General features: G+C 63.2%; 3 protein-coding genes across 3 annotated transcripts; 2 read left to right on the top strand and 1 right to left on the bottom strand.

The window, feature by feature from the left end:
* The first annotated feature begins 1,260 nt into the window (after positions 1-1,260).
* On the top strand, positions 1,261-10,832 carry CHLRE_02g143350v5 (uncharacterized protein). Its single transcript, XM_043060229.1, has 18 exons — positions 1,261-1,758; positions 1,901-2,029; positions 2,443-2,515; positions 2,671-2,762; positions 3,249-3,586; positions 3,871-4,147; positions 4,466-4,587; positions 4,886-4,989; positions 5,161-5,321; positions 5,490-5,622; positions 5,923-5,982; positions 6,135-7,054; positions 7,184-7,341; positions 7,444-7,603; positions 7,730-7,927; positions 8,040-8,182; positions 8,320-8,431; positions 8,552-10,832. The coding sequence occupies exons 1-18, from the start codon at positions 1,621-1,623 to the stop codon at positions 8,939-8,941; spliced, it is 3,708 nt and encodes a 1,235-aa protein (XP_042927786.1). The 5' UTR covers positions 1,261-1,620; the 3' UTR covers positions 8,942-10,832.
* Positions 10,833-10,848: 16 nt separating this feature from the next.
* On the bottom strand, positions 10,849-12,460 carry CHLRE_02g143392v5 (uncharacterized protein). Its single transcript, XM_043060232.1, has one exon. The coding sequence runs from the start codon at positions 12,013-12,015 to the stop codon at positions 11,449-11,451; it is 567 nt and encodes a 188-aa protein (XP_042927785.1). The 5' UTR covers positions 12,016-12,460; the 3' UTR covers positions 10,849-11,448.
* Positions 12,461-12,730: 270 nt separating this feature from the next.
* CHLRE_02g143400v5 (uncharacterized protein) lies at positions 12,731-23,218 on the top strand. Its single transcript, XM_001694808.2, has 22 exons — positions 12,731-13,112; positions 13,588-13,673; positions 13,962-14,004; positions 14,243-14,286; positions 14,739-14,862; positions 15,028-15,060; positions 15,199-15,417; positions 15,583-15,669; positions 15,789-15,925; positions 16,090-16,266; positions 16,381-16,484; positions 16,838-16,998; positions 17,191-17,440; positions 17,615-17,686; positions 17,937-18,991; positions 19,396-19,553; positions 19,660-19,819; positions 19,950-20,147; positions 20,254-20,396; positions 20,671-20,776; positions 20,887-21,138; positions 21,258-23,218. The coding sequence occupies exons 1-22, from the start codon at positions 13,110-13,112 to the stop codon at positions 21,315-21,317; spliced, it is 3,672 nt and encodes a 1,223-aa protein (XP_001694860.2). The 5' UTR covers positions 12,731-13,109; the 3' UTR covers positions 21,318-23,218.
* Positions 23,219-23,226: the final 8 nt, after the last annotated feature.

Genomic DNA, 23,226 nt, shown 5'->3' with positions numbered 1-23,226 from the left:
GTGTGCGGTGTGGGAAGCGCGGTGTGCGGTGTGTGTGCGGTGACAGCTGAGCAGGGGTTGCCAGTTTGCACAGCACCGGTACCGTACTGCTGGAACAGTAGCGGGTAGCCCCTTGATGCAGTGCTTGCTAGGCCCCTTCCGTGGGCGGCTGTGGGCGGGCCGCCGAACTTAAAAACATTATTGTTAAATAATCCGGCGGCCCCCCGAAATTAAAAAATATCATAATAATTCCAGCATTTCGGCAACGCCTTGCCGAAATTTCGAACGCCGAAACCTTTGTACCACTACGGTACTCACTGTCACCCGCCGCGATCTGGCGCTTCTGCCAGCAGTCCAGTGTTGTCGTCTGCAGCAGGGCAGGATGGCAGCATGCCACAGAAAGCGACCTCAGCCTGGCCCACCAGCTGCGAGCGGCGCGAAAAGTAACGCTGTGGTGCACGTGCAGGCTAGAATACGTTTGCAGTATGCGTGCACGCCCGCATGCCATGCAGGTGTTCCAGCCAAGCCTAAACGGGAAGCCGGGTTTCGGCCGAAGGCCACTTCAGGGCGTTGCCGGTTAGATCTAAAAGACGCCGTAGGCGGTAGGCACAGCGTGTACCGGTATGTGCCGGTGAAGGCGGCAACCTAAAACTCCTTTGGTGGGTTAGAGCTAGCTAGTCGAGGAGCGACGCAAGGGAGCAAACCTTACCTGCTGCTCGAGCAACAAGGGGAGCTTGCGCGGCCGCTGCTTCGCTGGCAGCACGTAGCGGTAGCCGCGCAACTTGCTCAGCAACTGGTTCTTGGTCAGCTTGGTCTCGTGGTCCGGCCTGATATAGGGCGATCCGCCCTGCAGGAAAGCACCACATCTCGAACAGGCGTAAACCTGGTGGAGGAACGTCTATCCACAATACAAGAGCAGACCGAGGCGCGGGATCAGTTGGTGACTGAGGAGCGAGCGTGTCAGGGGCAAGCCTGCCCTCTGACGCCCGCCAGCACGCAACCATCCCCCCCCCCCCACACAGCCAGCAACTTGTCGGTACAGTAACGCGGGCGTTCGACCAGCCATGCACTTCTGCTCTGCCACTGCAAAACTGTTTGCTGTCTGCTTACGGGTATGGGCATCGGCTGCACCCTACGGGACCTCGCCAACCTGCCTTGAACCCTGTCCCATCACCCCCCCCCCCCACACACGTGACTAAAGCCTCCCCTGGACTAAAGTGCCCCGTCGCAGGAAGCTTCAGGGCCCGTCCTCCACCATACCGGTCCAGTATGAAGTCGTAAATGGTCTTGTAGTTGCCTCATCGCTATCCTCAAGGTTCAATTCAGCGAGCTCCGTCCGACATTGTGCCAGAAGCGTGCGCTCCGTTTTGCGAGACCCTGCCTCGCTAGCCCATTAAAATAGATTGCTCTCAGGTGAAAGATTCAGAATGCAAGTTGCGGGGTCCGCGTGGATGAAGCCGCACCATGACGTACAAACCGGTGCCCCTTCAGTTTCGCTCCACACAAACGCAGAGGAGCATACCCAAATAACTTATGATAAAGATTTTCAATGAGAGGCCACGCGTGGTATTAAGTAGGGTCAGGTCACGACGCATACTCGCTACTCGAATGCTTAGCGGCCCGGTGGTGTGAGTCGCGGCCATGAATCCAAGCTTTAGGGCCCAGCCCAGCTTCAAGCCTCAGAGCTTCAGGAGGGCTGCGTCGACCCGCGGCAACGGTGTCGCGCCGTCTCCATCGCTATGGGCGCGAGCAGTGTTGCGTGTGTCTGGCCTATTTAAGGTAACTTTACTATAGGCTTAGGTGCTCGGCCGTGTTGGGTTGCAACCTCGAAGAATGATTGTGCCTCTGAGACACTCGCTTCCTAAGCCACATTTGACCTGGTCTTTGGCTAACGCTGGCTTTATCTTTCTGCTGCCGGCAGAGCTTGTGGAGGACACTCTCCCAGAATACAGGGCCACTGCTTATTGCGCTTGCTGTGCTAGCACTTCTGTTGCTGGCAACAATCTGGGGAACTGTAAGGGTAGCTCAGTCAACGGCGACGGGAACGAAGGTGAGACTAGTGAGGGAGAAGCAGGCACGGACGGATTTGCTTCGGCGCGCCTCTTCGGTTACGCGTTTTAGTATCACAGGGGCCGGGCTTGGCATATCCTTGGATGTCGACCAGCGGCGCGGGCAAGGGGAAAACACGCACTCGGCCAGCCCTCAGCGGCGTGCGTGAACCCGGGTTCGCTCGAGGGCCTCTCAGAGCCGATGGGGGCGGAAAGCACCGGGAGCCGAGGGGGGGGTTAGCCGTTTGTGTGGAGCACCGGAGTGATCGGAGACAGAGGGGGGGGGGGCGACGGGGCTTTGGCGTGCTGTATCCGCCATACGCACATCGGGGAGTGTGTGCCGGGGTGGCTGTGGCCTTGTGGGCACGTGTGCATAACACGTGCGCCTGGCGGTGCGGGTGCGGCCCCTGCACAGGACCGTGTGATGGCGCTGGCCACCGATGTGGCGTCCTGGTACCGGACCCAAATCCACGAGTCGTACGCGCCAGGTGAGCTTGCTCGCCCCTGCTCGCGTCCTCGCCTGCTCGCGGTCGTGCCTGGCGCAGCGCGCCTGTGGGCCCGCGCCGCAGCAGCCGCGCAGCCCTCTTGCTGCTGACACCCCTCCCTCCCATCCTTCTCCCCTTCCTCCCCGCCTCTCGCTCAGTCACCTCCATGGCTGCGGTGGTGCACCACTACCCCGGGTACGCGGACATGGCGGCCATGTTCAGCGTGGCGGCGCCGGAGCTGGTGGCGCTGGTGAGCGAGAGGGCGGCAGCGGGCGGCAGCGGGCGCGTTTGCGTTTAGGAACGCATGTGGTGGTGGTGGTGGCGGTGGTGGTGGTGGCGGTGGTGAGGAGTGGCGGTGGTGAGGAGTGGGGGTGGCGGTGGTGAGGAGTGGGGGTGGCGGTGGTGAGGAGTGGGGGTGGCGGTGGTGAGGAGTGGGGGTGGGCAGGGGGCAGCGCTGGGCACGTGGGCGGTGGGGCGGGGCTGGTGGCGTGGGGTGGGGGCTGGGGAAGTTAGCGAAGACCAGCATGAATACGGAGTACACTAGCGAGCGGACGTGTATGCGAATAAGGTTGTAGCCACGGCTTGGGACCGATGTTGGGGGTCCTGCGGCAGGGCCGTACCACGATGCGATTAGTTGGCGACGTGAGACCGTAGGCGCGTCCGACCACCGGCCTCTGCGGCTCCCACATGCCCACGCCTCCCTCCCTCCCGCCCGCACGCGCGCTCATGCCCGCAGGCGCCGCCCGACGCGCTGCGCAGCCTGCAGATGGCGCCTCAGGGCGTCATCCGGCAGGTGTACCCGGCCGACGCCAACAACAACTCGGCCGTGCTGGGCTACGACCTGTTCACGGGCGACCAGCGGCCCGGCGCCGTGGCCGCGGTGCAGCTGGGGCAGCTGACGCTCATGGGGCCGCTCACCTTCCTGCAGGGCGGCTATGGGCTGCGCGCGCGGCTGCCGGTGTTCATACGCAACGTGACAAACGCCACGGAGACGTGGGGCGCGCCCGACCCGGCGCCAGGGGACAAGTGCGGCGCGCCGTGCGCGTACAACGCCACGGCGGGCACCAAGTACTGGTGAGCGAGCCGGCGGCGGGGGCGGCGGGGGCGGCGGCTGGCGGCGGGGGCGGCGGGGCGATGGAGCGGGGGCGAGGGCGGGGCCGGGGGGCAGGGCAGGGATTTCGTAGCACCAAGGGCTTGCTGGGCTTGAAGGGGAGCGCGGGCACGCGGGCTGCCCGCATGCAAACCTGGACCCACACATATAACCGCATGTGCGCGCTCGTTCGCGCGCGCTCCCTTGCAAGCCGCGCCCCGCGGTGCCAATGCTCTGCCCCCTGTCCGCCACCACGCCTCGCGCGCAGGGGCTTTGCCACCGCCCTGATTGATCTGGAGCGCCTTCACAGCGCGCCCGGCTCGCGGCTGGCCGCCATACACGATAGCGGCTATCGCTTTGAGCTGATGGCGTACAACTACGACGTAGCGGTGCTGACGGCGGCGGCGGCGGCGGCCAGTGGCGGCAACAGCAGCAGCGGCGGCAGCGGCGCTGGCGGCGCGGCGCTGAACCTGACGCGGGTGACGGGCAGCGACCAGGCCCCGCAGGACCCTGTGGAGGCGGTGGTGGATCTGCCGGGCATGCAGGTGGGCGGCAGGCGGACTCGCGGAGGAGCGGGTGGGGCCGTGATCAAGCTCATGTTCATGCCCATGGGGCGTGGGGGGCGCAGTCGGTGCTGTGCCATTCCAGATGTGGGGTGGGAGCACGGGGCGTGAGGAGGCGGGCTGTGCCAGGCACCAAGGCAGCGGGCGGAGCGGGCGCTGGTCCGGCGCATCCATGTGGGCATGGGCGGGCAGCGGCACCAACAAGGCTGCGGGGGCAGGGGCGTGCGGGACCCACACACAAGCACTGGTGTTTGCGGCCTACCCTTAACCCGCCCACCCGCCTCTGCCTCTGGCGTGCAGTGGTATCTGCGGGTGGCGCCGGCGGAGGGCTGGCGGCCGGGCTGGTACGTGCCGGTGCTGGTGGTGGTGGTGGTGGTGGACGTCGCGTTCGCCGTCATGACCTTCGCGGTGCTGGTGTCCAGGTGCGTGTGCAGCCGCGGGCCGGGGCAGCGAGTGGGAGGGCTCTGTGTTTGGCGGGGCGCGCGTGGGTCTGAGCGGGGGGCGGGGTGCAGCCGTCCATGCAAGAGGGATTGCGGGCAGGAGCGCAGACGCCGGCCCGGAGGAGCCCGCCGGAGCAGTTGATGGAGCGCTAGGGAGGGGCATACGCCGTGTGCATGTGGCCGACAATCAACCGGTGCCACGCGTTCTGACCTCGCCAACTCTGCCTCCGCCCCCCCCCCCTTGCCACGCCGTTCCCGCCGCCCCGCACCCCGCACACAGGCGCCAGCACCAGCGCCTGTTGGAGGCGCTGCTGCCGCGCGAGATGATCGACAACCTGCGCCACGACGACGCCATGAGGCTGGGGCCGCGCATGCTGGAGGCGGGTGAGTGCGCACCGAGCGTGTGTTATTGGGAAACGAACGGCTGGGCGTAAGGATTGGGTCGCTTCTCGATTGAAGGCTTCTCACCAAGTTTGGTTATTGCTCAACCCCACACGCTCGACTCCACATGCTCGAGTCTCACCCCGCCCCGCCGCCCCGCCGCCGCCCGCGCAGCCACCACCGCCGACATGCTGCTGGACATGCTGGCCACGCTGCTGGAGGGCGGCAGCCCCGACCTGCGCGACCTGCTGTTCATCCGGGAGCAGATCCTTGCCAACATGGACATCTACGCGCCGCTCAACCTGGGGGACCAGCTGAGGGACGCAAACCTGGACGTGAGTGCAGAAGCCAGTAACAGGTTGGGGCGCTGACCCGCGCTGACGGGCAAGCCAGCTACAGCAAGCGAGGCCCGGAGCAGGTCTGGCAGGTAGCAGGGCAGGGCCGACTCCTGCCTCTGCATTCCAGCTGACTCAATCCCCGCTGACTGCTGCCCGCCCCCTCAGGACGACGTGGCCAAGATGCTGATGCACCAGCTGGGCGGCAAGTTCGACTACTCGTTCAGCGAGGAGGACGCGCTGGAGGCCGGCCTGCTGCAGGACCTGGAGGGGGCGGACGGCGGCGAGGACGACGTCAAGGGTGAGTGTCTGGGCGAGCAGCAGCAGCAGCAGCAGCAGTAGCAGTAGCAGCAGCAGCGGCGGCGGGGATACGGGGTGGCGGCGCTGCTTTGGCGGGGGTTCCACGCAGCCACAGTTAAGACGCCTGGCGACTCTGGTGCACAAGACATGAATGTGGCGGCCAATGGCCGCCGACCGGGCTGCTGGGACCGCGCGTTGGCCACACAGCGGGTGCCGGGGCCCTGGGCACCTCGCCACGGGTTGCCCCTTGTACTGCCAGTTTGCTGACGCGTCGTGCTCTGCACTGCCGCTGCCGCTGTAGGCGTGCGGGCCATGGCCAAGTCCATCACCATGACCCACCACGACTACGAGACGCTGTCAGGTGCGCGATTGAGCTTTGCTGTCCACAGCGTCCTACACATCACACAGCGGTCCGTTGGAGGGCAAGGCCTCTGCTGTTGCCTTGCACTGATCCAAGCAGCCGCCTGACCCAGCCCTTGCTAACCTGCGTCACACACTCCGTGGTGGCTGCAGGCGCGCTGGCCATGTTGCTGGCGCCGCAGACGGGCTGGTACGACCCCGGGCCCGACCTGGACGCGGCGTCGGATGCGGCGCTGCCCACGCAGGGGACGGAGGCCGCCACGCACGACCCGCTGCCGCCGCGGCCCTCAATCAACAGCTTCAACACAGCGGCGCTGCAACGGGCCGTCTCACACATGGTGCGCCAGCCCAGCGGCACGCCCGAGCCGGGCGCCGGCCCCGGGTCGGACGACCACGGCAGCACCTCTATGGCGGGCAGCGCCGGCAGCCGCTCCATCGCGCAGCGCCTGCACCTGGGCGTGATGAACGGCGCGTCGCCGCGTATGAATGCAGCACTGGACCTGTCGGCCGCGCCGGGCCAGGCGGCAGCGGCGGCGGCAGATGTAGGCGATGGCGGCAGCACAGGCCGGCCGCGCAGCAGTAGCGCGGGCACGGCCGGCGGCCTGCCAGGCTCCACGGCGCAGGACCACATCCTTGAAGCGGCCGTCGCCACCGCCAGCGCCATCAGCTTCGCATTCACGTCGCCGCAGCCCAGCAGCGTCAGTGGGGAAGACAAGGACGCGCAGCAGCGGCCGCGGCCGCCCCAGCGGCAGGAGACGCAGCACGAGGGCGGGCCGTCACTCAGCGGCGTGGGCGGCGTGACGCGCACACGCCGGCGGAGCGCTCTGGTGACGATAGCGGACGGGGGCGGCATGCTCCTGGCCCCTGCCGCCGGCTCCCGCACGACCAGCTGCACCGTTGAGGGCAGTGAGGTCCTACACGGGCCGCCCGGCCCGACCGTGGACCGGCAGCGGCTGTGGGCGTCGGGCGTAAGCCGGCGCAGCATCACAGGCACGGGGCTGGCGCTGGGCAGCATGCTGGGGGCCAAGAAGGCTCCGGCGCTGCCTTCTCCGCCTCCGCCCGTCATCGACGAGGTGCGAGGCGGCACGGCGCCCGCGTGTGCTCACAGGAAACTGGCGACTGGCAAGGTTATTTCGGGCGCGAGGAATGGTTTGATTGTGCAGAAGCGCTTGTTGACACAATGCTTGCTTTCCATGTTGCAGGTTGAGAAGGTGCTGGCGGGCGCGGACGGCTGGCAGTTTGACACGTGGCGGCTTCGTGAAGTTACCAACGGCCACCCGCTGTCGGCTCTGGGCTTCTTCCTCATCCAGCGGGCCGGACTCATACCGCGCCTCAAACTCAAGCCCGCGGTGCTGGCCAGGTGGGCAAGGAGGGGATGGCGCGTTGGCGTGTGGTCCGTGTGCCATACCCTGTAATGTTCTGACATTTGCTGTTGGCCGCCTGCGCCCATCTCTACACACAGGCTGCTGCGGCACATCGAGGCGGGATATGTGGACAACCCCTACCACAGCGCCACGCACGCCGCCGACGTGCTGCAGACGCTGCACGTGATCATCCACGGCGCGCAGCTGCACGTGCACTACCTGGACCCGCTGGGGCTGTTTGCGGCGTACTGGGCGGCGGTGAGCGGGACCTGTGTAGGCGCGGGGGCAATGGCGGGCAGCCCTGGTGATGCCTGTGTCTCAGCACTAGTATCCTCACCTCCACCACGAACGGCCGTAACGCAGACATCCTTTCGCAACGTGCAGATCGTGCATGACTACGGTCACCCGGGCCTCACCAATGACTTCCTCATCGCCACCTCGGACCCGCTGGCGGTGCGCTACAACGACCGCTCGCCGCTGGAGAACCACCACTCTGCTGCGTCCTTTTCGGCGCTGCGGCGGCCGGGTCTGGACGTCCTGGCACCGCTGAGCACGGAGCAGAAGGGCGCCTTCCGCAAGCAGGCGCGTGTTCTATGCGTTGTGAAGCTGGCGTCACCTTATTATGATGTGGCCCTCATTATAAGCTGCAGTTGCTCATAACTAAACTACAGTGTCCGCACAACTGCTTACACAGGTCATCGACATGGTCCTGGCCACAGACATGAAGCAGCACTTTTCGCTGCTCTCCCACTTCAACACTGTCCACCGCCTCGCCAACTTCACCAAGCCTGCACCCAGCACACCTGGCGGGGGAACCCCGTACAACCGCATGCAAAGGTGCGTGCACACAGGACCTCAGGTGCTCAAGCTGTCCAAGTGTTTCAGCTCACCAGGCCACCGCGGCGCAGCCGACTGGACCTCTCTGCGGCGCACCGTTTGCTGACGTGCGCGTGTGTGTGTCTGTGCCCTCGCAGTAACCCGGCCGAAAGCCCCGCGGTGAGCATTGAAACACCGGCGTCGCTGGACAGCGCGCCGCGGCCCGTTGATGACACGGAGCGCCTGCTGAGCCTGCAGATCGCAATCAAGGTGTGTGGCTGCATCACGACAACTGTCCCCTGGGTGCAACTGTATGGGGGTGGGCAACTTGCCTGAAAACTGCAACACCGCATCACATGAAAGCTTGCGTGTCTGGGTGCCTTGTCACAGGCCGCCGACATTGGTCACCTGGGCGAGTCGCAAGAGGTGCACAAGCGCTGGCTTTCGGGGCTGGAGGAGGAGTTCTTCCGCCAGGGCGACAAAGAGAAGGAGCTGGGAATCCCCATCAGCCCGCTCTTCGACCGCGCCAAGCAGGGCGTCGGCAAGAGCCAAGTGGGGTTCTACGACTTTGTGGCGCTGCCGCTGGTGCACGCGCTTGCGGGCGCGTTCCCCGGGACGCAGCCGCTGTACCGCTGCTTCAACGTCAACTACACCATGTACACACGGGCCGCGGAGGGGCTTGCGGCGGCCGGGTCGGAGACGCGCCACAGCAAGCTGGGTGCGGTGTCGCCCGCGGCAGCCAGTTCGCGTGTGATGCCCGCCAACACGCCTACTGCGTAGCAAGCAAGTGGGCCATAATTGGTTTTGGAGTTACGTGTATGCGTGAATGTGCGCGAACGTTTATGTGTGTGTGTGTGTGTGTACGTGTGTGTGTTGCAGCGCCAGCCTGTAATGCGATTGCGTAATCTGTACTGTGTGTTTGGCGCGTGCTTGGTAGGATGGCGCTGGCCCCGCAGACATGCCTTCCAGGTGTGCTCGCTTTCTGCAGGAGCATGCAGGCATGTTGAATTGCCAACACGACAACGTACTTGGTGGCCACAGCGTCGCGCGGTTGCATCAAAACTGGGGTTAATGCTTCTTATGCTGTGAGGAGAAATGCGCAAGGAACTTGCTGCCTTAGGGCCAGTTGGGGCTGCATTCTTCTGTGATTAGGTCTCGGAGGCAGCTGGGAGGGGTGGCAGCGGGTTTGAATGACATGGCGACATAGAAGCGCTGAGAAGCAAAACGTTGCAGATACTGAAAGAGGTGGGCTCGTGGAAGCCACGCGGTCCCTGCTCCAGTGTCCTACGCAACCATGCGAAGGCAATGCGGCCTGGTACAGGCCGTCTGCTTGCAGCGAGTCCTTTGCACTTGTTAACGGTTTCCGAAATGCGCACGGACATAGGAAATTGCTGTGTGAGTGGCGGTATGAATTGAGGGATGCGTGTGTGACGCGTGGGTGCAAATGCTGAGTGATCGGGATTCCTCCTGACCAGAGACATGTTTGAACCTTACAACGAATGGCGGGCGCATAATGCATTTATTATATACCTATTGCTGGGCTTGGTTGGTGGTCGCTGGCCAAGAGACATGTATGTTGTACAGGGTTCTTGGGATGGGTTTGCCGTGATGCGACCTGACGTGAGGTAAGAAGCTGCGAAGTTGAAGAGGGAAGAGCCAAGAAGTCACGGACGCCCTACAAATCTAGTTTCAAATCTCTCTGGGCCCCGCTTCAGGAGATGCATGTGCGGAGGTTGCATTATCACAACTTCACGAGGGCTCTCCTGTTTCTGCCCTTCTTGGCTAACCCGGCTGGAAAGATTGTATGCTGTGAAGGGAGCCGCATGAATGTTTACGGGGGCGGGCTGGGAGTGGCACAAGCCGCACAACGGACGCTGTTTGCTAATGTAACGGCGTGTTGGCATGAAAGGACAGAAGGCCCAGGCAACGGACCGCAGCAACACCCACAGACCACCGCCTGTGGTCGGGGGTTGGATTGGGTTCGGCTTCGGCCGCGGGGATGGGGTTCTGCTGTATGTTACGACTGTTTCAGCCACGGTGCCCTCATTCCAAACCGCGGGGCTTCCTCACACTCCGGTTGTCTTTGTCTCACAATCGCATTCGGCTCGCCGACCGCTTTTCGCACCATATTGTTTGTTTGTGTGTGTGTGTGTGTGTGTGTGTGTGTGTGTGTGTGTGTGTGTGTGTGTGTGTGTGTATACGTGTGTATACGTGTGTGTGTGTGTGTGACTACGGTTTCCACGGTTATTCTGCCAGATCACGTGAATCGTGTTTCTGCTCTCAATCGAGGGCTGCCGTGACCTGGCGTTTCCCCGGCAGAGCGCAAACAGCTCTGGAGTCCACAGGGAAACGCACTCCGACCCTTCACCGCGCCAGCAATCCTTGCGGAATTACTACCGGTGTAACAATCTCAGACCCAGCGGGCGAGCTACCTCTTAAGACCAGGTTAGTGCGTGCGCTATGCGTGTGTCCTGCGGCCTAGACGTTTCCCGGCACTCCTGTGCCTAGGCTTGTGGCGTTGAGGCACAGCGGTGGGGCTCTGGCGGGTTGAGGCTTGGCTAGGACTCACTGTGCGCGGAGTCACACGGACTTTGCCCGCGGGAGGGTTTGCAGCAAAGTCGGGGTTGGTGGAGTCAAGTTGGGCCCTGATAGCATGTAATGGCTCGGCGTCTTCGGGTGCTGGGACTGTCCCCTCTGTAACATCCGCATTCTTAAGACCAACCGGGCAGAAAACAAAAACAGCGAACATAACAAAACACACAGCACGCAGCACGCGACAGCACGTGATTGCTGTGGGCGGAACACGGAAGTTCTATGACACAAGTATATAACCCTGCGGACGGCGCCCTGGGGCATCTAGATGTGTCTTTTGCCGACTACGGTATCATACTACAATAGCACGACCACAGTGGCTGCGGGGCTGAGTCCTACGACCCCGCAGCCTGCACGACCTCAACCGCAACCTAACCAGCTCTCGACGCCAGGGCTGACTATGCCTAAGGGCAGCCACAAACGCGTCTGGCCACTAGGCCGGTCCAGGCCGTAAGGCCCGGGGTGCTGCAGCACCCAATACACCCTCTCAGGCATAAAACCCCGCAAACCTGGCCCTGCTCCCACGGGCGTAAAACAGAAAACCCCTTCGCCTGCCCACTAAGCTCCCCCGCTGACCCTCTCGTCTGCCACTGCTTCAATGGCTCATGTTAGTGCTCACGCGCTTCTCCCAAGGGCTGATCCCTTTCAAGCCTCCAGCTCCATAGCTTGCGGCAACGCGCACAGCATAACACCGTTCACCACCACCAGGATGGGTGAGTGGCGTCAACACCATCCCAGCCCTTTTGGGGCACGCCGAGCTGCGCGAACTGCATCAGCCGCGACCAGAAGTCCGCAACTGCGCGAGCGCACGCAAGCTCGACGGGGTTGACGCCTGGCTGCGGCGGCGTCAGCTGTGTGGGTGGGATCACGTCAAGATCGGGTTCCGCCTCCACTGCACCTGCCACCGCAGCCTCGGGAGCTGCTGCCGCCGCCGTCTGAATTCCCAGGGCCGCTGTGGCGCGCGTCATCCCGCGCAGCCGCACCCGGCCATGTTCTGTGGCGGCCAGCGCCGCCATCACCACCACGTCCCAAACACGCTGCTGAAAACCCGGCGGCGCCTGGACCAGCCACAGCTGGGCTTGGCTGATGGGAGCCGGACCGGGGTTGTGTGCGTTGAAGTGCGCCACCACGGCCTTCGCCACCGCGCAATCCCAGAAGTGGTGCTGCCGTGGCGTGGGCGCGGCGGCGGCGTGTGCCCCCGCCGCGGTGCCCCCATGGCCGTGCTGCCCACATCCGCATGGCTCACGGCGAGCCAACGGCATATGCGAATTATTTCGTACCTCCTGCCAAAGGCGCGCCAGGGTGTCCCTAATGGCGCCAAGCGTTGCACGCAGCCGCAGCTGCTGGCAGGTCCTCGCACCGCACCACAGCGCGCGGCGGCAGGCCCTGTGCCGCGCGCTCATAATCCTCGTGTAGGTCCGCCCGCCGCGTGGCCACATCGTCCAGCTGCATGGATGTGGCCATGCGGACGGACAGCTTCGCTAGGGGGACTTTGAGGGTCTCAGAGCCAGAGAGCTTCCAGCCCATGCGCGGCATGATGGTGGTGCGGACGACCTCACTGGTGGACAGTGTTGAGGCAGGTTGGTGAGGTCCCGTAGGGTGCAGGTTGGTGAGGTCCCGTAGGGTGCAGCTGACGCCCAGATCCCAGCAGATGGCAAACAATTTGCAGCGGCAGGGCAGTAGTGCGCGTCTGGTCGAACGCCGGAGTTACTGTACCGACAGTTGCTGCCTGGCTGGAAGTGTTGAGGGTGGGGGGGGGGGGGGGGGGGCAGTCTCACGGGGCAGTCTCCGACGCGAGCGAATGATCCATGGTATGACAAGTGAGACCTCGAGGCATATAATGTCAGCCAGTCAATGTTCTGGGGTTCTGGGGTATGGCCGTCCCTCATCGGCCTCTCAGCGTCAGCAACGATGTCAAGTATGACCTGACCCTTATAACAAGATAGCGTGCATCAACTATTGCTTCTTGGTATTTTAAGCGGCCCGCTAGCGTTCGGGCGTTCGGCCGATTGCTAACTGCATTGAGGCTCTGGTTCTGAGCACGACGTTGCTTGTCGTCACTCATATATTGTTGATATGCATTGAACGCGCTCTGATAAAAGCGCCTACACACAGGCCAGGTATCACTTCACTCACTGGCTTACTTAAACTCATGTCGCTCACTCAGCCTCTCTGTTCGACGCCTGCACCTGAGACTCAGTGTGCCACAAAGCTGCTTCTACAGTAGCTTGAGAGCAGCGTTGAAGGAAAAGGGCTTGCGGCCCTGTCTTCAGTGGACGCCCCTGCAATGCGAACACAAAAGGCGCCCAGGTGTTTACGGCTCCATGATATATGGAAAGGAGTATTATCGGATGTCATGGTAGGTGTTATGGTCGTAAAGCTCGGCCGCAAAGAAAGCGGGGAAAGCGGGGAACGGACGTGCCGGGGCGCGCGTTCATGACAACCCTGGATATGAATGATGCCTTAATCGTGTACTTGAATCGTTCTGAAAGGAAACGGCCATGCTAAGCAGCCGTCGCTAAGCGCTTTCTGAGTCGTCGCGCGCAAGCGCGCAGCCGTTGCAAAGGCCTTCAAGGGTCGTGAGGCAAAAGGCACATGATGATCATTGTGACGCTTGGGGAAGCGCGCATCGGAGTCACTTGCTCGTCCGGCGGCACGGTGACAGGTGCTCAACCCCTTTGCTCATACGGGGTCAGAAAGGCCTTAGTCAGCCTTCTCTCCCGCGTACTATGCACATATGGGGCAAGTCTAGAGGCTACTGCCTGCGTACCTCTGCCAGAGCCTAGCATGAGAGTGATTGGACACATGTGATGTTGTGTGACTAAAACGAGCAGGCCACGCTTCGTGTGGTGCGGGAGCACCCCTCCATCGCCCTCGTCCCCCTCATCGCCCTTGGACTCATCCTGGGCGTGGGCATATGGTGCGTGGGCATGCCTGTTCGGTTTTGGCGTGGGATCCTGACTGTCTCGCGTGTGCTTCCTCGGGTTCAATGCTTTGGTGCGGCACATTGGCCTGCGGCTTCCGGGAGCAGGTCTCCCCTCCGCTACCCGTTGCTGCCTCAAGTGCCCGAGCCCACACATACACACCTTCACTTGGCTTAATGCCCTGTAACACACCTTGTCTGTATGCTTCAACACACCGCAAGTAGCTGCCAAGTAGCGTACATGTACAGAACGGGTTTGCGGGCCCGCCCCAAATGCGTACACAGGGGCATACAACGCGTGGCGGTTGTGGCTACGGACAGCGCAAAGGTGCGTCCAACAGTCGTTGCGCGTGTTCGCCCTGACACTGAGGGCTGCGAGGGCGCGGTGGGCGGGGATGCACGCAGAACAGGGCGCAAGTCAACCTGGGAGAAAATGTCGTAGGAATGCCGTGGACAGCCTGCCTCCGGAGCCTCCTGGGCCTGGGATTCGTTGTTCCAGTGCTATGTGATGTGTGCTTTGAGCTGGCTGGTGTGAAATCGCTGCGCATGGCTGCTGTGTCTCGCAGGACCGAGCGAGCGCGCTGGCCATCGACACGGCTGGGTGGTACAGGTGCGTGACTGCGTGTGGGCGCACAAGGGCCGGGCCTGCGGCTGCGGCTGTGGCTGTGGCTGTGGCTGTGGCTGTGGCTGTGGCTGTGGCTGTGGCTGTGGCTGTGGCTGTGGCTGTGGCTGCGGCTGCGGCTGCGGCTGTGGCTGCGGCTGCGGCTGTGGCTGTAGCTGCGGCTGCGGCTGCGGCTGCTGCAGCCTGCGGCAGGGCTGTGGGTGTGCTGTTGACGAGGGCCGTGGCCGGACGCGCTGCCCCCGCCTGTGGTTGGCTAGGCCAGGATGACAGGTTGGCGTGTTTTCCGACATTCGACGTGCCTGATGATCGCACACACACATACGCATTGCTGCATCGCATACACTGTCTTTGCGCAATGTTTTCCTTGTGCTCTTTAACACATACACATGCCACTTCCCCACTCCCCTCTTCCCCCCTCACAATCCCCCTCACAACCACAGGCAGCAGCTGAGCAGCGCCAGCAGCAGTGTGGTGTTGATGGCTGACATGGTGGTGCACGCGCGCGGCCAGTACGCGGCGGTGCAGGAGCTGTTTGGGGGACTGGCGCCGTCAGTGCTCTCGCAGGTGACTAGTTGGGCCGATGCGACACCCAGGCAACGGGATCGCTGGCAAACGGTAGCAGGGTGTGGCACGCGTCTATATGTGTGTGAGGCTTACCGGAAGGGACATGCCAGCTTTGACACTCACCTCGCGTGCGAATCCCTGCATATCTACCGCCGACACATACAGGCCGGGCCGAACATCACGAAGATGCTCCAATTCGTGAGTTTGTGTGCAGAGTTTGTTGTGATGAATGCATTCGCGTGCAATGCCAGGGGTGCAACACGGGTCGGCGGCACTCGCGAGTCTGGCAGGCACGCGGTGCAAGCTTCACTCGGCGTCCTTTGGCGTCGCGCGCAGGTTCCCAACGGCGTTGTCCGCGACATCTACCCGCTCACCGGCAACAACGCCGGCGTCGCGGGCTTCAACTTGTTCGGTGCGCCTGGCGACCGGGACGGCGCGGTGGCGACTGTGCGCGAGCAGTCCATGACTCTGGTGGGGCCACTCAAATTCTACGAGGGCGGCTACGGAGTCATCGTGCGAGTGCCGGTGTTCGTGCCAGGCGTCGACGCAAATGAGGTAAGCCTAGGATGCTGCTCAGTTTGCATGAGCGGGTTGCGAGGGCCAGTCTGACCTCTTGCGTACTGCAGTGTTCTGCTTGTGCTAGTTTCTGGACACACTCCTTGAGTCCTGACCTGCCCTTTGCCTTACGGTATGCTTGATGGGGTGTTTGCTCGCTTGCAGACGTTTGGTCTGCCCGACCCGCTGGACCCCTACTGCGGCGGCCCCTGCGCCTACAACGCCACCACCCGGACGGCCTTCTGGGGCTTTGTGAGTGCGAGATCAGTTCCTGTCTGGTCTGGTCTGGTATGTGTGCCGCAATGACACCAGCCCGACCTTGTGTGTCAGCTTACTCGGTATTGTCCTGACTGCCCCTCACTTGCCCCCAGTCCGCCGGCGTGATTGACCTTGAGGCCATCAACGCCATGCCCGACTCCAAGCCTCGAATGCTGCAATCCATGGGCCACCGCTACGAGATACGCGCGATGGGCATCGCGGACGCAGGCCTTCGCGTGGTGGCGGCCAGGTGAGCCGTTAGGGCTGGCTTTTGCTCAGACAGCGTCTTTACTTCTTTGAGCGCCCTGCAAAGCTGCGAAACTGAATGTGTCGCATTGCAACTAGGAAGACGATAAGTCAGTGTCGCTGCTCACGCCCTTGCCCTCCTCCTGGGCTGCCCCGCTCACCTCTCAGCGACCGGCCCCCTGTGGACCCGGTCGAGGCCATCATCAGCCTGCCCAACAACCAGTGGGTGGTGCGGGTGGCGCCCGACGAAGGCTGGACCCACGCCTCATACGACGGCCTCTTGGCGGGGGTGGTGTTGGTGGCGGTGTTGGTGGCGGCGCTGCTGTTCGCGGCGCTGCTGTCGAGGTGGGTCTAGCCGGCGCGCCAGATCCTTTTGCCGTGTATTGTTGCTGTCCGATTACGTAGACTGAAAATGGGCGTTCTTGCTTGCCTGTTCCCTGGTGTCCTGTGTTTCCACAGGCACCGCCACCAGGACCTGCTTGAGGCTCTGCTGCCCAAAGAGATCATCCGCGACCTGCACAGCAACCAGCACAGCCTGCTGGGCAGCCGCCTGCTGAACGCAGGTGGGTGTGGGGGGACGTAGGAGGAGGGGCAGCGGAAGGCAGTGCCGTGGGTAGCCGCCGTGCCGTGCTGCTGTGCTCCATGTCGTGCCGTGCCGTGCTGCTGTGCTCCATGTCGTGCCGTGCCGTGCTGCTGTGCTCCATGTCGTGCCGTGCCGTGCTGCTGTGCTCCATGTCGTGCCGTGCTGCGGCTACGCGCCACGAACCCAGTCTGCAAACGTGCTTGGGAGGGCGTGCGCAAAGAAGCTTGGCGTGTTTTGATTGCCCGGTCCTTCCCCCTTTGCGTTTCAACATCGCCCAGTATCAAACGCATGCCTGTAATCCCCCTCCTCCTACCCACCCTCCTACCCCTGCAGAGACTACCGCGGACATGCTTCTGGGCCTGCTGGGTCAGCTGCTTGAGAACCAGATGCCCAGCCTGCGCGATGTGGTGTACTGCCGCCAGGCCATCATCCGCCGCACTGAGATCTACGCGCCCATCGCGCTGGGGCAGCACATCCGCAACGCAAAGCTGGACGTGAGCGCTGTGCGGGCAGGGCGGGCACACATGAGGACACAGGCAAAGGCCTTCCAGCAGCACGGACTATTACTTGGCATTCGCTGTTACCTACCGCAGCCGAGATGAACCACGTGCACCTGCTCCTCCCTCCGTTCAACCTACCTGCCTTGGTACACACTTGGCTATCTCCCGACGCTTCCCTCCCCCCAGGCCGACGTAACGCGGCTGCTGATGCACCAGCTGGGCGGCACCAGCGGCTCCGGCTCCGGCTCCGACCTGCAGCTGGGTGCGGAGGCGGCGGACTCCTCCCCCGCGGCGCGGGCGGCAGCAGCCGACGACTCCGACCTGGCAGCGGCCCTGGCGGCGGCGCGGCTGCAGCAGCACCTGGATAGCCTGCCTGAGGGGGACGAGCTGGTGGCCGGCATGACGGCGCCGGGCAGCGGCACAGGCCGCCGCATAGGTAAGGGATTCTTCAACGTGTGCGATCTCGCACCGTGCTTTCGCGCGCCGGCGTTTGCGTTTACTACTGTTGCTGCTGGGGCTTGTCTCCGGCCTTCCACCTCTTGCCTTGCCCTTGCACTGCTGCTACCTCATGGTGCTGCCGCCCTCGCCCCGCCCCGCCCCGCCCCCACAGGCCGCGTTACGGAGCTAGCGCCCCGCCGCGGCAGCCACCTGGTCGTGGATGCGGACTTTGACAGCGTGCAAGGTGGGTGCGGGTGCGGGTGCGGGTGCGGGTGCGGGTGCGGGTGCGGGTGCGGGTGCAGGTGCGGGAGCGGATGCGGGTGCGGGTGCGGGTGCGGGTGCGGGTGCGGCGCAAGGAGGCCAATGCTGCCGAAGAACGCGCAGCAGGAGGTCCACTGGGTGCTTCATGCGCTCTCCACGCACGCCACCATTGCGCGCCCCACAACGCCCGAACCCTCCCTTGCTCCCACACACGCCTGCGGCCACGGCTCCAGGCGCCCTGGCTGCCATCCTGGCGCCGCAGCTAGGCTGGCTGGACGCCGGACCCGACGACCTGGATGCGGCGTCGGACGCGGCGCTACCCACACTGGACAACGAGGCGCGCGCTCCGGGCGAGGTCCAGCGAGGTGGCGGCGGCTTCGCCGGCTGCGCCAGTGATGCGGCGTTGCAGTCCACGGGCGGACTGGGCGCCGCCACCACCACCACTGGCACCGGCGGCACGAGCAGCATGTTCAGTGGGGCCTTATCCCTCACGCGCGGCACCTCCCTCACCTCCCTCACATCCAGCGCCGCGCCGCCGCCGCCGCCCGGTACGACCGTCGCCGCGCCGTGCCTCGCCAGCCCCGTACCCAGCGCTGTGGTGCAGCTCCAGCAGCTCCAGCTTCATCAGCAGCAGCCGGTAGCGGTGGCGGCACATGTGCTAGATGTGCCCCCTCCCGTGCCGCCGGCCGCCGGCAGCGGCAGCGGCAGCGGCAGCGGCAGCGAGCTGGGTGTGGGCGGTCAGGTGGAGCTGCCTGGTGCCACCGGGCAGCCGGGAGACCAGGATGGTGACGACGGGGGGCCCGCGGACGCCACCATCATTTCGGCGGCCGCGGCGTCGTCGTCGCTGCTGCTGATGGATGACGGCGTCGGCATGCCGCCGCCGGACACCGCCGTCGCAGCGGCGGCCTCAGGCATCGCCGCGCCGGTTGCGATGCCAGCGTCCGCGCCCAACCCCTCCACTCCGCGCTCGGCTGCAGGTCTAGTGGTGCCGGCAGACGATCTCACGGACGCCGCAGCCGAATCCACGCTCGGCGCAGGGCTCAGCGCCAGCTACCGCGGCGCAGGCAGCCACTCGCGCTCCACTCGCTCCACGACTGACATTGGGATGCGGCTGCTGCCGTCCTGCAATGGCCGGCCGTCCATCCAGGGCGGCGGCTCGGCCCGGCCCAGCCTGGCTGGGGCAGGCGGCGGCAGCTCGGCAGGCGCCAACACGGCGTTGATCGCGGCGCTCACGCGGAAGCAGCTCGCTGTGTCTTCGCCGCCACCGCCACCGCCCGTGATTGAGGAGGTAGGGCCGGCGGGTGCTGCTTGCAGCGCGCCACGATGGAACGGCTTGCTTGCAGACCCGCAGGGGACAACAGTAGAACCCCTTCGCTGTCCACTTTGAGGTCCAACGCATCATCGTCGAAGCCGTAGCGGGATAATCCACATTGCACACGGACAGCGGAGTGTTCCATGATGTCCAGTGTGAGGTCCGGTATGGATCCTTGGTAGCTGCCACGCCTGACATGTGCTGGTCCGCATCTTCCGCTGCCTTCTCCGCCTCCGCCCGTCATCGACGAGGTGCGAGGCGGCACGGCGCCCGCGTGTGCTCACAGGAAACTGGCGACTGGCAAGGTTATTTCGGGCGCGAGGAATGGTTTGATTGTGCAGAAGCGCTTGTTGACACAATGCTTGCTTTCCATGTTGCAGGTTGAGAAGGTGCTGGCGGGCGCGGACGGCTGGCAGTTTGACACGTGGCGGCTTCGTGAAGTTACCAACGGCCACCCGCTGTCGGCTCTGGGCTTCTTCCTCATCCAGCGGGCCGGACTCATACCGCGCCTCAAACTCAAGCCCGCAGTGCTGGCCAGGTGGGTAAGGAGGAGATTGCGCGTTGATTGCCGTGTGGCCCCTGTGCCATATCCATTAATGTTCTGACGTTCGCTGTTGGCCTCCTGCGCCCATCTCCACACACAGGCTGCTGCGGCACATCGAGGCGGGATATGTGGACAACCCCTACCACAGCGCCACGCACGCCGCCGACGTGCTGCAGACGCTGCACGTGATCATCCACGGCGCGCAGCTGCACGTGCACTACCTGGACCCGCTGGGGCTGTTTGCGGCGTACTGGGCGGCGGTGAGCGGGGCCTGTGTAGGCGCGGGGTCAAAGGCGGGCAGCCCTGGTGATGCCTGTGTCTCAGCACTAGTATCCGCACCTCCACCACGATCGAACGGCCGTAACGCAGACATCCTTTCGCAACGTGCAGATCGTGCATGACTATGGCCACCCCGGCCTCACCAATGACTTCCTCATCGCCACCTCGGACCCGCTGGCGGTGCGCTACAACGACCGCTCGCCGCTGGAGAACCACCACTCTGCTGCGTCCTTCTCGGCGCTGCGGCGGCCGGGTCTGGACGTCTTGGCACCGCTGAGCACGGAGCAGAAGGGCGCCTTCCGCAAGCAGGCGCGTTGACCCACCTGCAATCGGGGTTAGCTGGGCCCTGTGGTTATGCCGACTTCAATATTCACAATCTCTTACGCTTCGCTGACACAATCCTGCTCGCTCGCAGGTGATTGAAATGGTCCTGGCCACGGACATGAAGCAGCACTTCTCGCTGCTCTCCCACTTCAACACGGTCCACCGCCTTGCCAACTTCAACAAGCCCCCAGCAGCCACGCCTGGCGCTGCAACTCCTGTGGTCCGGCTGGGCAGGTGTGTGTGTGTGTGTGTGTGTGTGTGTGTGTGTGTGTGTGTGTGTGTGTGTCGGGCGCATTCTGTGCTCCGGGCTCTGCGGCGGCGGTGCAGGCGCACACCCCCTGTGTGTGTAGGCACCTGCAATGCAGCCAGCTATTTGAAGCTAAGGGGCGCGGCGGCGTACACGGGTTGCAGTACCAGGGTAAAGCGGAATCCGGCGCCAAACAGTTGACATGTGATATGCTTGTCCGACGCGGCCCAACTAACCATGTGTGCGTGTGTCCGTGCACAGCAACCTTGCCACCGAGTTTGTGACGACCGCTGCGGGCAGTGTGGAGGACGCACCGCACCCTGCCGACGACACGCAGAGGCTGTTGGGCCTACAGATTGCCATCAAGGTGGGCGTGGCGCAGGCTTTGTTTGCACACCAGCCTGCACCAGCCTTGTTTACGCGGCCTGCAAGTTGTATGGTTCCGACCGCTGTACGTACGTGCCCGCATGGTCACAGGCCGCCGACATTGGTCACCTGGGCGAGTCGCACGAGGTGCACAAGCGCTGGCTCTCGGGGCTGGAGGAGGAGTTCTTCCGCCAGGGCGACAAGGAGAGGGAGCTGGGCATCCCCATCAGCCCGCTCTTCGACCGCGCCAAGCAGGGCGTGAGCAAGAGCCAAGTGGGGTTCTACGACTTTGTGGCCCTGCCGCTGGTGCACGCGCTTGCGGGCGCGTTCCCCGGGACGCAACCGCTCAAGGCATCCTTTGAGGTAGGCGCTTCGTGACGATGCGGGCATGTGACTTAGTCCCATGTTTCACACACCGTAGCACCCAAATATTGAACTAGCTTACGGCCGCATCTTAATCTTCGACATCCCTTATCCCGCAGGCAAATTACCGCGTGTATCGGCGCGCAGCGGCTGCCGAAGCAAGCGGATCAGGAAAGTAGCCATGAGGAGTGGCGACGGGGGCGAGGCGCCAAGGGGTGCGGGAGCAAGGAGCAGCGCGCACAACAAGCCGCATGAAAAAGCCGAGCGGCATCCCCAAGCAGCGGCGTCGTTCCGCTGGCGGGACTGATCCCTGCTGCTGGTCTTCATGACCTCCAGACCATTATTACTGATGTCATGGCACTTACATTAGCCGCATTCAAGATACGACGTAGCCAAAACGCGAAATTGAGCGTCGTGCTGCGGTGTGCTGTGGTGTGCTGTGCACCTTGGTCTGGGCCGCGGGAAGGTGCTGTGGCCAGGCCGGAGGGCAGTGGAGGCCAGATGCTTGCGTCTTGTAGCGAGGGCTTGCAGCTTTTGCTTTGCTGTGCCGCCTGCCGGACCGCACGTCAAAAGGAGCGTTTGTACCACAAAGGACACACGTGTTGATGTTTATCATCATCAGAGAATGGTAGCCTGACTCTGGCATGAGCATATGCTGCCCACGCCTAGTGGCAGGTGAGCATACGGGTTTTAATATAATATGAATGGTTGAAGGCGACAGCAGTATAGTGGGTCCTAATGCGTGCTGGTCATTCATCACGCCACCTGTTGTGGGCTAGGCAATGGATGTACGCATGGCGCACGCACGCATTGGGGATCTTTATCAGTTGCACGCAAAGCGCATCTTCCAACTCCATTTACCTCTCTGATCCACCCTACCATCGTTTACTATTTAGTTTACTATTAACGCAACAGCTAAGCATGGCGTGCGTTGAGCAACCTTTTGTTCAGGGTGCTGTGATGCACGACGTTGATGAGGGCATTATTCATTATGGGCACCTCTCGGCAACAGGTCCTGATTGTTACGCTGCCACTGTTGCTTCTGTCATCGTCATGATGAGTTGGTGGAATGAAGGCAGGGCCGGACATGCGCGCAGTGTGGCTGGGTTTGATGCATGATGCGTGCATTGCTGCAAGGCACCAATGGAATTGGACAGGCATGCTTATGATGTGCCCGGAGCTGCAAGGTCTTGCGTCATCCGAGGGTGTGATGGGAACCGGTCAGGTAAGGGCCCTGGGGTTGACAATGCGCACAGCATCATACGGTGCGAGTGCGCAGGTTGTGAGGGATGAGTCTTGCTGGAGCCGGCATTTCGAACGTGACAAGGACGGTGTATGTAGTAAATGGTACATCCTCAGCGTAATGTTTGAATGTCTAGCATGAAAGGGTGTGCCATCTGGGGAGGTCCATATGCTTTCTTTGGAGCTTGCAAGCACGTTAGGACTGCCATCCGCCGTGCTTAGCCTGTCTTTTCGTGTCTGCGAGCGCCACGTAATATTACTTGCTCGGCAGCGCACGCGCCAGGGTTGGTGGCTTGATGCCCACTCTGGTCAAGAGTTATGCATTGCAGGTACGTACTTGCCGCCCCGGAGAGAACTCACATGCACTCATGCTCAGTATGCCTCTGAAAGATGTGAGGTTGCAGGGGCAGGACAGCCCTGCTGGGCAGTCAATGTACGCCATTTCTTGATGACGACGGCGTTGCGGTGTATGGTTGCGATGTTACAAGCGGGGACAATCCGCGTGTGCAAACACACAGAGGCCTTCGAAACAGCAGTGTTATGAAGTTGGGTTGCCAACATTGAGACCATGTAGGCCACTATGCGGGGAGTCCGTCAGCCAGGCCACAGGACACAGCCGCTGTGGCGCTGTCCGTCGCAGGCGATCCAGGCGAGTTTAAGCTGCAGTTGGAGCTTGGGTTGAGGCTGATAGTGCTTTGGCTAGGTCGTACCCTTTACTCCGGCGTCTGGTGCTGCTGGGAACAGGGCATGCAGGGTAGGAGAGTCTTGCACTCTTGGTTACAGATGGTTACATGAGGGACTCGCTGACGTAAGTTCGCTCGTGTAACGAAGGGAGTACAGCTACCT

This window comes from Chlamydomonas reinhardtii, chromosome 2, assembly GCF_000002595.2.
Source record: "Chlamydomonas reinhardtii strain CC-503 cw92 mt+ chromosome 2, whole genome shotgun sequence".
Taxonomy (NCBI): domain Eukaryota; kingdom Viridiplantae; phylum Chlorophyta; class Chlorophyceae; order Chlamydomonadales; family Chlamydomonadaceae; genus Chlamydomonas; species Chlamydomonas reinhardtii.
The sequence above is the reverse complement of the archived record's forward strand: the minus strand, read 5'-3'. Positions and strand labels throughout refer to the sequence as shown.

What these genes read in the sequence shown, in the direction of transcription:
- CHLRE_02g143400v5 (XM_001694808.2), top strand. An exon ending in CGGCACAGGCCGCCGCATAG is followed by an intron (nt 17,441 to 17,614) that starts GTAAGGGATTCT and finishes CCGCCCCCACAG; the next exon opens with GCCGCGTTACGGAGCTAGCG. An exon ending in AGGGCGCCTTCCGCAAGCAG is followed by an intron (nt 20,148 to 20,253) that starts GCGCGTTGACCC and finishes GCTCGCTCGCAG; the next exon opens with GTGATTGAAATGGTCCTGGC.
- CHLRE_02g143392v5 (XM_043060232.1), bottom strand. Translation starts at nt 12,015, where the DNA reads ATGCCGTTGGCTCGCCGTGAGCCATGCGGATGTGGGCAGCACGGCCAT.
- CHLRE_02g143350v5 (XM_043060229.1), top strand. Translation starts at nt 1,621, where the DNA reads ATGAATCCAAGCTTTAGGGCCCAGCCCAGCTTCAAGCCTCAGAGCTTC. An exon ending in GCCGCGCATGCTGGAGGCGG is followed by an intron (nt 4,990 to 5,160) that starts GTGAGTGCGCAC and finishes CCGCCCGCGCAG; the next exon opens with CCACCACCGCCGACATGCTG. An exon ending in AGGGCGCCTTCCGCAAGCAG is followed by an intron (nt 7,928 to 8,039) that starts GCGCGTGTTCTA and finishes CTGCTTACACAG; the next exon opens with GTCATCGACATGGTCCTGGC.